We start from the raw sequence: 17,867 nt of genomic DNA, 5'->3' as shown, positions 1-17,867 counted from the left end.
CTGAAAGGCTCTGTGTTTGGTGGGGGAGAAGGTGGGGACATAGACACAAAGCAAAGGTTTTTAGAGTGGGGGGTGGGGGCAACAGACCAGAAATATGGTTCTTCTGTCCTTTTTTTTTTTTTTTTTTTTTTTTTAATTCCTCTATTGAAAAGAAAGGGGAACTTGACCCAAACTACTTTGAGTTGCCATGGGAACCCAGATCTCCCCTCTCTCTGTTTCTGTGTCTGTCTCTCTCTCTCTCCTCTCTTTTCTTTCCCTCTTCCTCAGCTTGTGTTGCCCTAGCTTAGTGCAGTGACTGAAATTAGGTCTCAGTTCTTGGAGACTAATGATTCATATAAAAGCTAATAGAGGAAAGTAAAAAGTTCTGATTGAAGTTCAGCAGGAACTATATATGGATCAATGCATCTTGACATTTCTACTATATTTTCCTTAGTATTAGGGTCAAAGCTGCCTTGATCTCTTCCATCTGAGTGCATATCCAGGGCACAATGGTAGGATACAACCTTGGCTTGTCTCTTAACTGATATTTTCTCATTCTCTCCACTTTAACTCAAATCTTATGCCATTCATATTTAACTATCCATACTATCAGCAGCAGAAAACACTCTACTTCTAAGATTTTATTTTTAAACTAACTTGACATAACCTCTCTGTCTCTTATATCTCCCCTTCCTAGATCAAGCCTTGTTTCCACATCTACACATGTCATGGCAATTTTCCCAGTGAGCTCAAAGTACTGCAGCAATGTAGTGATTGATCTAGATGGAATCTATAGGTGGTAGAAAATAGAGCAGAAACTTATCCCTAAGAGAAGCACGTGGTGCTGTTCAATGGAAAATGGTTCCAGGTTTGGTTTTACAAACTAGCCCTGTTATATTTATATCCCCGCCGAGTTACAGAAGACTGGCTTTTCATTTGTTTGGGAGATTGGTTTTGTCACGAGAGGAAGAATCTTTTTTTTCCACCTTAATTTATGTTGAATGTCTTACAATAGAGGGACTATGGCCTCTGCCTAAATTAATATTTGGTTTATATGGAGTAATTTTGATCAATTGGGGTAGGATATACAAAGAAAGCATATACATCATTGGATTGTTCCTTTTGAAGAGAAAGGAAAAGGGGAAGGACACCAAATTGCTAGAAATGTAATAAAAAGGCAAAGAAAAATCTGTCTCTTTCTATCCTCCACTTTGCCATGCCTATAGGCTAGATTCCTGATTTGAAGTTTTAAGGAGTAAGGTGAAAAAATATTTTAATATTTATGATTTACTACATTTTTATTTATTTTGGAGGGAGTGTGGGAGGAGGCTGATTGGGATAAAGGGGAAAGAAATTAGCTTCTTAAAGGAAGCAATAAACCAGCATTCCTAGAAGAAATTGAACAAACCCAAAGTAGTTCTCTTTGTCACCAAATGGTTACATTTAAGATTTTTTAATCTTTCCAATAGGACACTGGAAACAAAAGAGCACTGGCTTTAAAAAAAATATCCTCTCTACCAGATGTTGTATATAAGCACTCTGCAATAAAATGAGGCTTATAAGAGATATTCAGGGAATCCTAGTTGTGTTGTAGTTGCTATATCAAATGGCTTGTTCTGAGGTTTGTTTAAATGTTTTGTACCCAAACCTGAAAAATACTCAGCCTTACAATTGGAAAGGGCCTTTGGGACCAACTTCAACCTAAAGCACCAATATGACATTCCAGACAAGATGCCTTCCAACTTCTCTATCAGCACCTTGATTGATTGATAAGGGAGCACACTACCTCAGGAGGCTACCTATTCTGGTTGTGGGAGGGCAGGGAGTGTTTGACAACTCCAAGGTGGTGTTAGTTACATTAAAATGAAGTGAGTCTTGCCATATAATACTTTAAGCAGAACAGTATATATATTATCTCATTGCAGCCTCACAACTATCTCTTGAAATAAGTAGTTAACTATATTATACTCAGTAAAGATGAACAAGGTTCAAACAGAAGTTAGTGACTTGTTCATTGACAAGAGTCTAGAGTGTTGGAGAAGTTGAATCTAGAATTCTCCACACTCCTAACAAGTATAATATTTCCATCACACCATGTTTCTTCCATGGTATTTCCTCCTTGTTTCCAATGCTGATCTCAGGAGCCAAAGAATAAACCTATTGCATCATTTCCTCAAGACTATGAACATCTTAGTTTTCTAGTCCATATACCAAATTATTCCACAGGAAACTAGGTTTGGTTGTTTTATGTATTAAGTAGTACATCTGACATCTCTTATATATCCATAAAGTTAAACTGAACTGATTCTTTTTACTACAAAGTTCAGTACATTTAATAGTTATGTTTTAGACTAAAGGTCTAAGATCCAGGACTATTCCCCCCTCCAAAAAACAAAAACAAAAAAAAACTTGAAAATCTCTGAGGAATATTGATAGTGTACTAGGTTGGGAAGATGGGGTTATTGCTTGCAATTCTTGTATGCTATTAAATGGCCACCCTAATACTATCAATGTACTGCTTCCCAATGGACTTTGCCAGGATTCCTTGAACAACTATAGGTAGGTATGCTTGCAGTAATAGTGTGGATAATGCTTAGTTAGTTGCAGACTTAATTCTGCCCTGTACTTTCTTCCGAGATGGATTGTTATTCCTAAAAAAACTACCCCTTCTCTCAGGAGAGTTTATGAACCTTTCTATAATTTTTAAGCTGCATTTGATGTTTAATGATGATGGAGTAGGGGCAGCTAGTTAATGCAGTGGATAGAGCATTGCCCTCAAGTCAGAAAGACGAGTACAAATCCAGTCTCAGACACCTGACACTAGTTGTGTCAAACCCAATCCCCAAAAAAGGGGGGGAAATGAAATAATGAAGTGCCCTCTAGATAGCCCACCTACTCATCTTGAATAACCTCTTCCTTCCCATCAGAGCTTTAAAGCAAATAGCTTCTGAAGTGGCTTAGCAATGTAATATGTTTCTTTATATACTTTACAATCCCAGAGTTTTTAACCATGTTTAGGGAGATGAAAACCTTGAGGATTCTCTGCTTTAAATTGCATGGCTAGTACAGGGAATATTAATGACAGAAAAAATCTTAATTATTTTTGTCTATGAATCAATAAATTGAGAACATAAGTGCCTCTAGTCTTCTATTTTTTGTAGGAAAAAAGCCAGAAGTGAAAATCATTTAATAGTAGACATAAAGGAGGTTACAGGTATGTGGATAAAAATATTGCAAGGACAGGACAAGATAGAAAAAGGAAGAATTGAATCTATTATTGAGGGCTTGCTCCTGGCCATAAGAAATGATATCCTGAAATAAATGAAACAAGTGTGTAAGGCATACTTGGTGAATATGTGTTCACCTTGCTTGTATTGAGGCCTGTTTCTATATCCTGCATGTGAATTGCATGAGATAGTTACATTTACATATGACCTGTGAGAGGAAAAATAGCCATCTTTCCACAGCACCAATATATGTATGTCAGTTGTGCTTTTCTCAAATATCCAAAAAGTAAAGGAATCTTTGAGTAATTTACAATGCACTTTGAAGGCAACAAGGATTAAGGGATCTTTTTCATAACATCTGGGAATATCCTGAAGATTAGCTACAACTATAATGTATCCCACTGGCAACTTATTCAGGACAGATGGAGAGATAGGTCAATCCAAGAGCAGAGAAAGATCCATGCTTCACTCTTCCTGACTAATCACATCTACCTCCGTTGTTGGGCAACCTGCAATAAAGGAGAGAAATACAGAGCTGTTGTGCACAGCAACAAACAACAAAGTTCACCTAGGCATAACTTTCAGGGGAAATAAGTTATTATTCTTTTATACTCTACCAAAATTGCAATTTATTCTATAGGTCACAGGGAGTGGGCAAAGTCTTGAATGTCCCTGCCCCTCTAGCATGTAGGATTTTTTCAGGTACACTGGAAAGCTTCCCTTCTCTAATCTTCTATTCTTGGTAAGGAGAAGTATATAAAATACAGTGCAAGTTACCTACCTAATTTGATGTAATTGAGGTGTCTGGGGGGTGACCTGCAGCTAATAAAAGAAAGCTTTGTTAAAAATATTCTCAAAGACTAACCCATGGAAATTAATCCAAAGCATGGGTTTTATCATCTAGTTCTTTTCCCTCCTATTTCTTCTTGGCCATGTGCTATCTATTTCAGTGGATGAGATCTGTCCTCTTGCATAAGAAACCTCTTTGGAGCTACTATCGTTCAGAAATATTTATCTTTTGGAAATTTAGTGACAGATCTGGATAGATAATGGTCAACAGCATCTATAACAACAACAGACTCCATTTACTTCAGAACTTTCTTTTTAGTGCTCTGATAACACAGGGTCATCGTCCATAATTTATACGCTGCTATTCTAGCTAAAAGCCAGGATTGGGCACTTTCCTACCATATCATTTAGTTCAGAGGCCCAAAGAGCAGTGGATTATTTTGCAAAAATCAAGTAAGGATGGGCTCACCTGTAGGACTGGTAGCTGGAAAGCCACAGGAGTTTCTGGTGCTGACCTACCATCACTCTGACCTGAGGGAACAGAAAGAAAATTATCCATCAGGAATTTAAAAATACCATGAGCCCCAGTGGCAGTCTGAGCTTATGGAAAATAGGCAGGCATAAAGGGTTGGCTAATTCTTATTCTTTAAAGCCCTTTGCAAAGAGCTAAAGGGGAGATGATGAGGTCCACGTTTTTGTGATGTAAGGCTGGGATATGATATTTAAAGTCAATTAATTAAGTTTATGAAATGAAAGGATGATTAAGAAAGATGATGAGGACCAGTTAGGTGGTACAATGGATAGAGTGTCAGCCCAAGGGTCAAGAGGACCTGAATTCAAATCTGATCTCAAACACTTGACACCTACTAGCTGTATGATCCTGAACAAGTTACTTAACCCCAATTGCCTTGACCAAAAAAAAAATATATATATAAAATCTTGAGATGACTGTTATCCAAGAAAGGTACATACAGATTGCTTTTTGGTTTTAATATTTATCATCAATGAAAATAAGCTTGCAAGCTTTCTGACAACAACATACAAATACAGTTGTTTCCTCTATGGTAACTGAATATCTTGGCCCAACTTGAATTAGAAGATTTGGGTAAATACTACCCCTATAAAATCACAAAGAAAATTTTCAATTTATTCTGTGTGTTTGTTTTTTTAATCCAGTATGGGCCAGCATTGAAAGAAAAAGTTGTTTTAAATTTGACTAACACATGTACATGATATGTTTCTACCCTGAAAATAAAATATAAGAAAAAGAAGATTAAATATCTCAATAGTATTGGATATATATTCTTTCTCTTGACTTTAATACAATATGTCTCAGGACCTCTTCCCATCCCCAATCGCTTTCACTAGTGAACGAACACAATTTAGTAGTTATAGTGTGACATCTCTTACATTGTCTGCTTCAAGTTTAATTTTGTCCATAGTTGGAGACACCTTATTTCCCAGAGCTAAGGCTCAGCAAGCAGGCTGTGCCCTGAGCTTGACATAACAATCCTTTGCATTTAGTGAAGTATATTGCTTTGACTATTATCAAATTGATGGATTTGATTGATTGGAGCTCCCCCTATTTCCCAGGGATCTGAGAGCTATCCATTACACTTCCTGACATGCTCATAATTTCTGATTCTTGTTAAACAGTCAAGTGAATAGAATTAGGTGTTGCACCACTGTTCCCATCACTCGAACTCTGATTCTGTACACTGCTGTGAGAGTGTTCCCATAGGATCCCGGAATGACTGCACTGTCCATGGATGGAACTGCTATTCAGTTCCCATGTGTGGTTGTTATGGTGCAGCCCACTTGTGGTTTTTTATATAAAGCACTGGTTTTGCCCCAGCATGTTAGGCCTCTTGAGATGGGGGAGAGAGGGAGGAAGGAAGAGCTTCCCCTTGCAAGCAATTGCCTCACTTTGAAATTAAACCTCTGTTTGTGTCCTGACTTTCCTGTCTTTAGCCTGCTCAGTTTGGCTTCAGCTACCCACCGATTAGAGGATGGTTCCAGTCTGATTGACAATTTGGATTTACTGTTTAACCATTATGACCTATAAAACAATACATTTTCCCCCTTTTTGCTCCTTAGTTAAAATAAGTTATTTCCAAGAAAAGATTATTTTCCATTGAAATTTTTTCCATTAGAATGCCAAAAATCATATTTTTAGGTAAGGAAAGTGTTGGAAATATGAATTGAAATTTTAAACCGCTCCTTTGGAAATATAATTCCACTTACTTGAGCGGCTGGATGTGAGACCTCTATTCCCACCAACACCATCTATATTAGGCCTGACAGAGAAAATCCCTGGTCCTGAGGAAGCAGAGAGAGCCCTAAAAGAGAATGAGTGAGAAAGGAGCTATCAGTAGAGAGAATGAAATAGCAAATGTTATGTATGGGGCAGTATATATCTTTCAATCAATTTGCATAGCCCAAACTACCCATATTAGGAGGAAATATTTGTGCTCCCAATTTATGGTATTTAAAATTAGAGTCTAAGCAATGGCATCTAAATAGTTGTATCTATTTGGGGAGGGGAGAGGAGGAATGGGTTAGCAAGCAGATAAGATAGATTCAGTGGTGAAAACTGAGAGAGCAATCTTTGCTCTTAAGGTAGGTACAACAAACGAATCTGGAACTTCAGAGGACTTTAAAGGTCATCTAGTCTAATCTTCTCATTTTATAGCAAAGGATAAGAAAATTTAGAGATATGAAATGATTTGCCCATGGCTACCTAATAGCAGAGCCAGGATAAAGACTTCTGACTCTAAATTCAGGACGTTGTCTATTGCATGATGGATGGATGGCCAGCCAGATATAATGTGTAATTAAGGCAACCATCAGGTTGCAAGATGAAAGGGACATATTACAACTCACCAATAAGATAGACTATTAGTAGAAGCTGGTGAAGAAATGTCTGAAAAGCATAAAAAAGAGGAATTAAGGCAATCAGTGAACTGGAAAGATTCAGATACACTGATAATGGGAGGGGGGAAGGACAGAATTGAGGGAGGCCATTGAAAGAAAAGCAAGTTAAGGGCATGAGGCAATAATAACTCACCCCCTTGTGATCACTCCATATACTAGGAGTCAAAGCATCTATTCCATATATCAGGGTATGTTATTATTGTCTTAGTGTGACCCCTGGCAAGTTGTGCCCCATGAAAATGCTACAGAAGAAACAGAATACATTAAATAGTTATAATATGTTATTACAATAATGAGTTTCTGTGTCCTAAATATAGTAATTTCCCCAAATGACTTTGTCTTCACAGAATTGAGTAAGTCAGGAATTATCTATATCAATCTATAATAGAATCATAATCTCATTCAACCCAACAAGGATTTATTAAGCTATAATGTGAGGGGTAGCTAGGTGGCACAGTAGATAGAGTACCAGCCCTGAATTCAGGAGGACCGGAGTTCAAATCTGGTCTCAGACACTTAACACTGCCTAGCTGTGTGACCCTGGGCAAGTCACTTAACCCCAGCCTCAAAAAAAGGAGAAAAAAAAAAGCTATAATGTATAAAAACACTGTGCTAGATGTTGAGGATCCAAAGATAAAATTTAGATGTCCCTATCCTCCAGGAGTCAATATATACATACTACATACATACACATACATATACTCGCATGTATATGTATGCATATGTGTGTACATATATACATATAAAACCAAGTGCCAGGCGTTGTGCTAAGTGTTTTTATAAATATTTCAGTGACTCATTGCCAAAAGAACATGATTCTAAGAGATGACTCCTGGTGGATCTTGTGTCCCATATCTAATCATTATAATCTTTAATGAAGGAAAGGAAGATTTGCTAAATAGCTTATAAACCAGTGTTTATAACAATGAAGTTAGGTCAGAAATACTCATTAGATGAACACTTCTCAGTGCTAGCATTAAAACTCAATCCTAGCATAAAGATTTTTAAAAACCAAAGGAAAATATGGTGCTCAGTTGTTAAGAATGTGTGAAATAGGTAGTGAATCTGTTAGACTTAGATCAAATAAAAATAAAATAAAAATGTTAGAGATAGATAAAATTTTGAAAAACTTAAAAATATTATTTCAATTTATTCTCACAAACAAGCCTATGAAGTAGATGCTATTATTATCCCCATTTTAGTTGAGAAAACTGGGGATAAGTGACCAGCTGATAGTCATACAGCTAATATGTGACACATATATTTGGATTCACTGTTTAACCATTATGACTTATAAAAACTATTTCTTTTTCCTTTTTAGCTCCTAAGGTTTTTTTTTTCCATTAGAATGCCAACAATCATATTTTTAGGTGGGTAAAGTGCTAGCAATAAGATTTTAAATCACTCCTTTGGAAATATAATTCCATTTACTTGAGCAGCTGAATGTAAGACCTCTATTCCCACCAACACCACCTATATTATTATACTGAATTTATTGAAATTAAAATTTTAAAAAGAGAAAAAGATTATATATGCATAAAAATATTTGACAGTTCTTTTCATGGTAGCCAAACAAAATGAAAATTAAGGGACTGTCCTATTGTGAAATGGCTAAATAAATTGTAACATATGAATATGATGGAAATTATAACAAATTATTTTGCCACAAAAAAGGATTGACAGTTTCAGAGGATATTGGTAAGGCCTTTATGAACTGATACAAAGCAAAGTGAATAGAACTAGTAGAACAATGTATACAATAATAACATTATAGAGAAAAATTACTTTGAAAGATTTTAGCACTCTGATCAATAGAATAATAAATCAGAAGCAGAAAAGAGAAAAATAAAGCACACCTTGTCAGAGAGATGTCGAAAAGGATATATATACACATGGCTGTTATGGGAATTTGTTCTGTTGAATGGCTGTTATGGGAATTTGTTTTGTTGAATTATATGACAATGTATTGAAGGTTTTTATTTCAAGTTTTTGTTTTTAATTTGCTAAATGGGGAGGGGGAGCTGGTTGAAGGCAGAAGTATATATGTGTGTGTGGTGTATGTGTGTGTATACATATATATACCTGAACATAAACATATTTTAAAAATAAAAATAAGCTATTTTTAAAAGATTTCATATAATGGAGATTCATTTCATCTGGGGCAGTCTTTACTGATTTTTGGAAAACTCAAGTTGTTTGGAAATTTCTCCTTACACAGTCTAAATATACTTTTCAGCCACTTCTACCCTGTTTCTAACTATTCTCTGAGGTCAAATAAAACAACATTGTCTTCCATAAGATAGCTCTTCATGTTCTTCAAGACAACTATTGTGTCCCCACTAAATCTCTTCCTCTAAACATCTGTAGTTCATTTAAACTATTTGAATATGACCTCCAAACTCCTTTTCGTGTTGACTGTCCTACTCTAAATACTTTCAAATTTCTTAGTGTCTTTTCTATATTTTCCTAAACTGGTATCCAGAAATGAACACAAAATTCTAGATTTCATTTTACTAAGTTAGAGTACAGCAGGAATATCATCTCCCTTTTCTCAGGATATTATGTCTTTATTAATGTAGTCTTAGGTTACATTAGCTTCTGACTCCCAGATCTTTTCATACAAACTATGGCCTAACCATGCCTCTCATATTCTACTTTTGCAATTTATTAATTCAATAAATAACTCAATAAATTCAATAAACATTTATTAAGTATTTAATATGAGCAAAGTATTGTATTGCCAAAAATTTTTTTTAATTAGTAAAACATCATTCCTGCTCCCCCCCCCGCAGAACTTATAGTCTAAACAACAATAAAAAGATATATAGATGTAGATATATAGATACACAGAAAAAAAGAGAAAGTAACTGAGAAAGGATTCTGGAAAGATGGCACCGTAGGTCAGAAAATTCCAAACTCTCTAGATTTTCTCCACAAACAAGACAAATAGCATCTCAGGTAGAATATAGAGCAACAAAAATAAGTAAGAGTTGGTGTCTTTGGACATCCAAAGAAGACTGTAAAAAGATTCCAGGATTATGGTTAGCCCGATTGAAGTATAAATACCTCTAGACCATCTCAGCTGAAATAGGAGCTAGCTGCCTTGGGAGGTAAACCTCAGTGTGAGCCACAGGAATTTTTTCCTCCTAGACAGTGTGGGAAGAGACCTCAGACCAGGAGAAGATTGAGGGAATCTCTGCTGACAAGGATGCCAAGTCCAGCCGAATCTTAGCTAGAAGAAATCAGCATACACCTGGTGATTGCAGAAGCTGTGAGGCAAGGATACTGCTGGCTGTGGGCACTTACAAAGAACTGAGTTCTTGGTTTTTGGTTCCAGACTAGAGGGGAGAATTGAAGATTATAGTCAGTGCTGGGTTCCCAGGGAACAAGAATTTTTCCAGCATAGTGTGCCTAGGGGCCTCAGCTATGGAGGAAAGGAGTGCAGAAGTTGGGCCCAGGACAAAGTTTTAAAAATAACAGTAAATATTGATCAGAGAAATTAAAATTAAGACAATTCTGAGGTACCACTACACATTCCTCAGATTGCTTAAGATAACTGGAAAAGATAATGATGAATATTGGAGGGGATGTGGGAAAACTGGGACACTGATGTATTGTCGGTATAGCTGTGAACTGATCCAACCATTCTGGAGAGCAATTTGGAACTATGCCCAAAGTACCATCAAATTGTGCATGCTCTTTGATCCAGCAGTGTCTCTACTGAGCCAGAATCCCAAAGAGATCATAAAAAAGGGAAAAGGACCCACATGTGCAAAAATGTTTGTGGCAGCCCTCTATTGTAGTGGCCAGAAACTGGAAACTGAGTGTATGCCCATCAATTGGAGAATGGCTGAATAAATTGTGGTACTATGAATATTATGGAATATTATTGTTTTGTAAGAAATAACCAGCAGGATAATTTCAGAAAGGCCTGGAGGGACTTAATTGAACTGATGCTGAGTGAAATGAGCAAGACCAGGAGATCATATATTTTGACAACAATACTATATGATGATCAATTCTGATCAACAATGAGATGAACCAAATCAGTTCCAATAGAGCAGTAATGAACTGAACCAGCTATATCCAGCAAAAGAACTCTGGGAGATGACTATGAAGCACTACATAGAATTCCCAATCCCTCTATTTTTGTCTGCCTGCATTTTTGATTTCCTTCATAGGCTAATTGTACACTTTTTCAAAGTCCAATTCTTTTTGTACAGCAAAATAACTGTTTGGACATGTATACGTATATTGTATTTAATTTATACTCTAAAACATATTTAACATGTATTGGTCAACCTGCCATCTGGGGGAAGGGATAGGGGAAGGAAGGGAAAAGTTGGAACAAAAGGTTTTGCAATTGTCAATGCTGAAAAATTACCTATGCATAAAATTTTTGTAAATAAATATAAGAGAGAGAGAGAGAGAGAGAGAGAGAGAGAAAGAGAAAGAGAGAGAGCACGCAAAGAAGAACCCAACCATAAACAATTACTATGAGATAGAGAAGACCAGGGTTCATCTTCAGAAGAGGATATTGAAACAAAAAAACAAAAACAAAAAAAGCCTCACCTACCCCAACAGTAACATCAAATGATCACTTGCCCAAAAAAGAATTCCTAGGACTCAAAAAAGTCTTTAATCAAATAATCAATGATAAAAAAAAGTCAAATATAAGAAATTGAGGGAAACATTTTTTTTAAAGAATAGCAATTCAAGAAAAACAAGACCAGTATGAAAATAAGTCAACAACCAAGTGAAAAAGGAGATCCAGAATCTTTTTTTCCCCCCCTAAGGTAATTGGGGTTAAGTGACTTGCCCAGGGTAAGAAAGCTAGGGAGTATTAAGTGTCTGAATGTGAATTTGAACTTAGGTCCTCCTGACTACAGGGCTGGTGCTCTATTCCCTGTACCACCTTGCTGCCCCAAGGATATCCAGAATGTTAAGGAAGAAAATGACTCCTTGAAAATGAGAGTTAGACATGATATTTGTGGAAATATGTATAGAAGAATTGCACTTGTTTAACATATATTGGATTACTTGCCATCTAGGAAAGGGAAAAGGGGGAAGGGAATAGAGGGAAAAATTTTGGAACATAAGGTTTTGCGATGGTCAGTGTTGAAAATTGCCCTTGCATATATTTTGAAAATAAAAAGCTTTAATAAAAAGAAAACCCTAAAAGAAAAAAAAAATAGGAGTTAGAGCAAGGTGATTCAGACTAGTTCCAATGGACTTGTGGTAGAGAAAGCTATTTGCACCCAGAGAGAGGACTATGGGAACTGAGTGTGGATCACAACATAGTATTTTCACCTCTTTTGTTGTTTGCTTGCATTTTGTTTTCTTTCTCATTTTTTCCCTTTTTGATTTGATTTTTCTTGTGCAGCAAGATAATTGTGGAAACATGTATAGAAGAACTGCCCATGTTTGACACACACTTGCTGGCTAGGAATGGGGTTAGGGAAAAGAAAAGAAGAAAAAAATTTGGAACACAAGGTTTTTAAAAAGTGAATACTGAAAACTATCTATGCATATGTTTTGAAAATAAAATGTTTGGGGTATCTAGGTGGTGCAGTAGATAGAGCACCGGCCCTGAAATCAGAAGGACCTGAGTTCAAATTTGGCCTTAGATACTTAACACTTCCTAGTTGTATGTCCCCAATTGCCTTAGGAAAAAAAAAAGCAAAAGCAAAACAAAACTTTTTTTTAAAAAAGAGAAAAAAATTAGAATTGGACAAAGGGAAGCCTACAAAGTTATGAGACCAAGAAATAATAAAAGAAAATATAAAGAATGAAAAAAATAAGAGAGAATGTGAACATCCTATGAGAAAAACAACTGATCTAGAGAATAAATTGAGAAGAGCAAGCATACGAATAATTGGACTACCTGAAAGTTACAATTAAAAAAAATATTGATACAAGAAATAATTAAAGAAAATTGTTCTAAAGTATTAAAAACAAGAGGGAAAGTAAAACAGAGTGAAAAAATCTACCAATTGCCACCTGAAAGAAATCCTAAGGAGGAAAACCTGTAAGAATATTATAGCCAAATACTAAAACTTCAGGTTAAAGAGAGAATATTACAAGCTACAAAAAAACAAAACAAAAAAGGGGCAGCTAGGTGGCGCAATGGATAGAACACCAGCCTTGAATTCAGGAGGACCCGAGTTCAAATATGATCTCAGACACTTACCACTTCCTAGCTGTGTGACTCTGCGAAAGTCACTTAACCCCAGCCTCAGAAAAAAAAAAAAAAAAAAAAAAAGTATAGTGGAGCCACAATTAGAATTACAGAAGACCCAGTAGTGGCTACATTAAAAGATCACAGATCTTAGAACACTATATATCAAAGAGCAAAAGAAATGAGGTTGTGAATGAAAATATTATTCCCATCAAAGTTAAGCATGATCCTGAGCAACAACAACAAAAAAGATGTCCAATGAATTGTCACACTTTCATAATTTTGTTGCAAAAATACCTGATCTTAATAGAAAATTTGACATAACAAGATCCAAGAGAAACATAAGGCAATCAAAGGGACTCAATAAGGACAAATTGGTTTTTTTTTTACATAAAAATATAAATCAAGTATCTTAAGATTATCATTAGTAATTGGGTAGTTCAAAAGAAAGATCGGGTTAGAGCTGAGTATGATGTGATTCTAAAAAGCAAAACCATGTAGGGAAAGGCAAAATGAATAATTATATCATACAAAAGAGGTGTGAGAAGAATTGATACAGTGGAATTAGATGCCTGGAGGAGGATTAATAGTTCTGGAACCCTACCCTCATTGGGAATGGATTAAAGAGGGAACTACATGTGTGTGTGTGTGTGTGTGTGTGTGTGTGTGTGTGTGTGTAAGTAATTTTATTTTTAATACATATTTCTTTATGAATCATTTTGGGAGAGAAAAATTAAAATGACAGGGAAAAATCACAGGAGAGGAAAAAACAGAAAAAAGAAGTGAACATAGCATTTGTTGATTTACATCTAGTATATATATTTGAAGGGCATAAAAGTCATCTAAATTCAGATAGAAACAAAGGCAAGGGGATAGTGGAGAGAGGATTGAAGGAGGCATTCTTGGAAGAGAGGTTAAGTAATAGGAAGACAAGGTAGTGGGTAGAAGTAGAAGAGTAAGGAGGGACAGAAATGGAGTGAAAGAAGCAAAACAGGGAAATGAGGAAGGATAGGAATAGGCTAAGAAAGGTAGTGAGGAAAATAGGGAGAAGGAAAATAAGTAATTATAGTTTAGTGTCGTGATATGGGAGCCACCTGCCAGTGGCTTCTGGAGGTCTAACTCAGATCTGTAGAATGGATCTTTTCATGTGAAAGGATGATGATGATACAAGGAGACTGAGAGGCAGTTGCTGTTCTCTGACCCCTCTCCTCTTCCCTCTGCCTCCAATTTATTTTATTCCCAGTATACAAGGAATATCTGGGGAGGCTACTTTGCAACTCCTTCAAGTGTTGTGATCCACAGCTGTGGAAAGTCTCAGAGAATTGACCTGACCTTTCCCTTAGGCATGGTCCTTAACAGTTTTGAATGTTATTTGGATGAATTCACTCATAAAATGGAAACAGAATAAAAATTTAAACTCAAAAATAAAATTAAGATCAGAAGTAGAATTTATTATGTAAAAAAAGCAGGGATAGTAATCATGATCTCAAAGTTAAAGCTAAAATAGATTTAATCAAAAGAGAAAAATAGGGAAACTACATTATATATCAGCCATAATCAATATTGTTTTAGACTATTTAAAATAACTTGACAATATAAGGTTGAAATATTTCTGTGGTGTAGGAAATGATAAGCTGGTAGATTCAGAAAAATATGGAAATACTTGGATTTAGAAAGGAAGAGTTTATCCATCTTGAAAGAAAGAGAGGAAAAGTGGAAATAAGCAAAGTGTGTTCTTACATACATGTGTAGATATGTGTATGTATATTATATAAGTATGATTATAGATGTGACTATAGATATTTTTATATTTGTGTGTATGTATCCAATGCGGGCGGTAGCCCCGTTAAGATTCTTTTCTGATCCCCAACCCCCATGACTGACCTTTGATTTACAAGACCTGGTCAAAAGCACCCTTTTGAATTCCAAAGGGAGATATCCAGATCTGAGCTAACTTGGGCTGTCCCCAGCCCCCATTCTAATGATCTGCTCAGGTTTCCCAACCCCCACCTGGTGAGTTCTGGCCTTCACTGAAGAACCAACCTGGAACTCTACCCACGGGTCTCTGTAACCAAATAAAAGAGCCAAGCCGTAATCATCTCTGCAGAGGGTCGAAACATGCTAGCAACATGCTTTGCATCATAGACTCTCTGTCCACTGGACCTTCCGGTGTATTTCTCTCTTTATCTTATACCTTTTACTAACCAGACTTTACCCTTACTTCCAAACCCTACAATAAACCTTTTTTTTTTTTTTTTTTTTTTAATCAATCTAGGTTTTCAGGACTGTAAATTCCTTTACTGGGGACTCTGCACTGCCACTAGACCTCATTTAACTCTGTATCCTTGCGCCAAATCCAAAGAGGTTATAGGGGAGCTCCATTTGACCTCCCCATACCCCAAACCTGCCACTAGACCTCAATTAAACCTAATTTTATTTAGGTATACCTTATCTAGACCTCATCCTATCTACACTTAATTGTAGCCTTCTGAGGGAGGAGGAAGGAAGGAAAAAAATAAAGTAAAAAGGGCACAGTAGAGAACAAATGAAAATCTACAAGAAAGCTCTAAACACAATGTTAGTATTATATAAGCTTTTTTGAAATGGAAATTTATTGCTTTATATTTTGAATCCTTTTTGCAGGGCACAGGACAATTTTTTTTCTTTTTGTATTTAATTTTAAAATAAATAGAGAATAATTTAAGGTGATTGAAAAGCAACTGAGGAGACCAGGAAAATCCTTCTGCAAAAGGAGGGATTTAGAATGAATCTTGAAAGAAGCCAAGGAAACTGAAAGGTAGAGGTTGGGGGGGCAGAATATTCTAAGAACAAGACATAATCAATACAAAGGCATGGAGACAGGAGACAGAAACTGTAAATAGGCCAACCTAAGTGTGAGGCCGAAGGTTTATAACTTTACTCAAGAGACAATAGGAAGCACCTCTGAGGATTTTTGAACCTAGAAGTAACATGTTCAAACTTATACATAAGAAAAGTTACTTTGGCCAAAGTATGAAGGACAGGAGAGTGGTATGATTTAGCCCACTTCATTCACATCCTCTAACATATCTACCAGGTTGCTCTAGGCAAGTAATTTAACCTTTCAGTGCCACAAGCAACTCCCTTAGATAATAAATTGCAGAACATGTGAAAATCCACATTTCCTCATTGGGAATTTCTTAAACCAATGAAATCCCAAGATTAGATGAGAAAAATGAAGGATATACTGAAATGTGGGAAGAGTAGCAGTAAAAAGATTCAAGGAGGCTATGAGTTCAGATGAAATTATGCTATGTTAGTGATATTAGAAATATAGAGTGAGAGATGTTGCCAGAATATAACTGATAGGATTTGGTAAATAAATCTATACAAGAGATAAGAAAGAGGAAAAAAAATCCTTTTAATCTTTAGACAATCCTAAGGTTTTAAAGATTGATGTGTGAAATTAGCAGATCTGGGGAAAGTTAGGTAGGACAGGAGATAGAGTGCCAGGCCTGCATCCAGAAGACTTGAGTTCAAATCTGCTGTCAAATACTTAATAGCTGTGTAATGCTGGGAAAGTCACTTTACCCTGTTTGCCTTAGTTTCCTCATCTGTAAAATGACTCAGAAGGAAATAGCAAACCACCAGTATCTTTGCCAAGAAAACCTCAAATGTGATCACAAAGAGTTGGACATGACTAAAAACAACCGAACAACTGAATTAACAGATTTAAGAAGAAACAATGTTTAGTTTCAGATATTTTGTTTTGCTGTGGCAACAGAATATAAGAGGTGAGAATATAACAGCCAGAGGCACAGATTTGGAAGTTATCTGAAAATATAAAATTTTTGAAAGCTTTAATAATGTAATAGTTGAAGCTTTGGAAAGGAATAAGAGAAAAAGTGGAAAGGGAGAAAAAAAAGTGGACAATGGGCAATGTCCACACCAAGAGACAAGGATAAACAGAAAGAAGTAGGAGAATTAAGAATATTGTTCCTCAATTGAAGAAAATAAACAGTATGCAGTGAGCAATTTTATAAAGCAGCAGAAAAGTCAAAGAGAATGAGGAAAACAAAAATACAACTGGATTTGATCTTTGGTGACCTTTGAGAAAATAGTTCAATATAGTAGTTAAGAGCAAAGAGTTGAGAAGACAATGGGAAGTGAGGAAAGGGAGGCCCAGGCATAGACAACTTTTTAAGGAAATTAGGCAGTAAAAGAATAGAGACATAAAGGATAGTCATTTTGGTTTTGTTGTTGTTTTCCAGTTAGAAAAATCAATGGAAGGGTTTTTTAGGTTTGGGAAAACCAGAGCATTTTTGTAAACAGATAGGAAGAGGAGAGAGAGGGAGAGAGGGAGAGGGGTGAGGGGAGAGAGAGACTGAACAGGAGGGGTATCTCTTTTTGTGTGATAGAAAGATGGAGAATATGGTAGTGATACCAACAAATTTTGAGGAATGGAGCGGATAAACTGTCAGGTAATCTGTAAATAAAGGATAGGAGTGAGATTAGAGGAAAGAAGAGGTTGACATATGTAGAGAACTTTATGTTATTTCTACTAAACTTCATCTTTTATGATTTGTTAAATCACTGCATCCTGTGAAGACCTTTTTGGATCCTGATTTTAGACCCAAGTCCACTATCTCTTTATCTTATCTACAAATTTGAGAAGTATTTCACCTGACTCTTTATGAGTCACTGATAAAAATGTTAAACAATATAGGACTAAAAACAGATCCCTGAGATATTCTATTAAACACCTTCCTCCAGGTTCACAT

The 17,867-nt window shown here is 36.0% G+C and overlaps 1 protein-coding gene across 3 annotated transcripts in view; it reads right to left on the bottom strand.

The window, feature by feature from the left end:
• Window positions 1–109: 109 nt before the first annotated feature.
• The window catches only part of RNF212B (ring finger protein 212B), a 64,122-nt gene continuing 46,364 nt past the window's right edge, over window positions 110–17,867 (bottom strand). For 2 of the 3 annotated variants that reach the window (XM_074294283.1, XM_074294284.1), the window contains exons 12-14: window positions 4,465–4,526; window positions 3,988–4,028; window positions 110–3,715 (exon numbers count right to left, since the gene is read on the bottom strand). In XM_074294283.1, coding sequence (XP_074150384.1) covers window positions 3,685–3,715; window positions 3,988–4,028; window positions 4,465–4,526 — 134 coding nt within the window. In that variant the 3' untranslated portion in view covers window positions 110–3,684. Of the gene's footprint in view, window positions 3,716–3,987; window positions 4,029–4,464; window positions 4,527–6,239; window positions 6,335–6,878; window positions 6,919–17,867 lie in introns of all 3 variants that reach the window. The other variant, XM_074294285.1, reaches the window with a different exon arrangement.

Source organism: Sminthopsis crassicaudata, chromosome 2 (assembly GCF_048593235.1).
Source record: "Sminthopsis crassicaudata isolate SCR6 chromosome 2, ASM4859323v1, whole genome shotgun sequence".
Lineage (NCBI taxonomy): Eukaryota > Metazoa > Chordata > Mammalia > Dasyuromorphia > Dasyuridae > Sminthopsis > Sminthopsis crassicaudata.
Note: the sequence above shows the minus strand (reverse complement) of the source record. Positions and strands in the feature narration are given on the sequence as shown.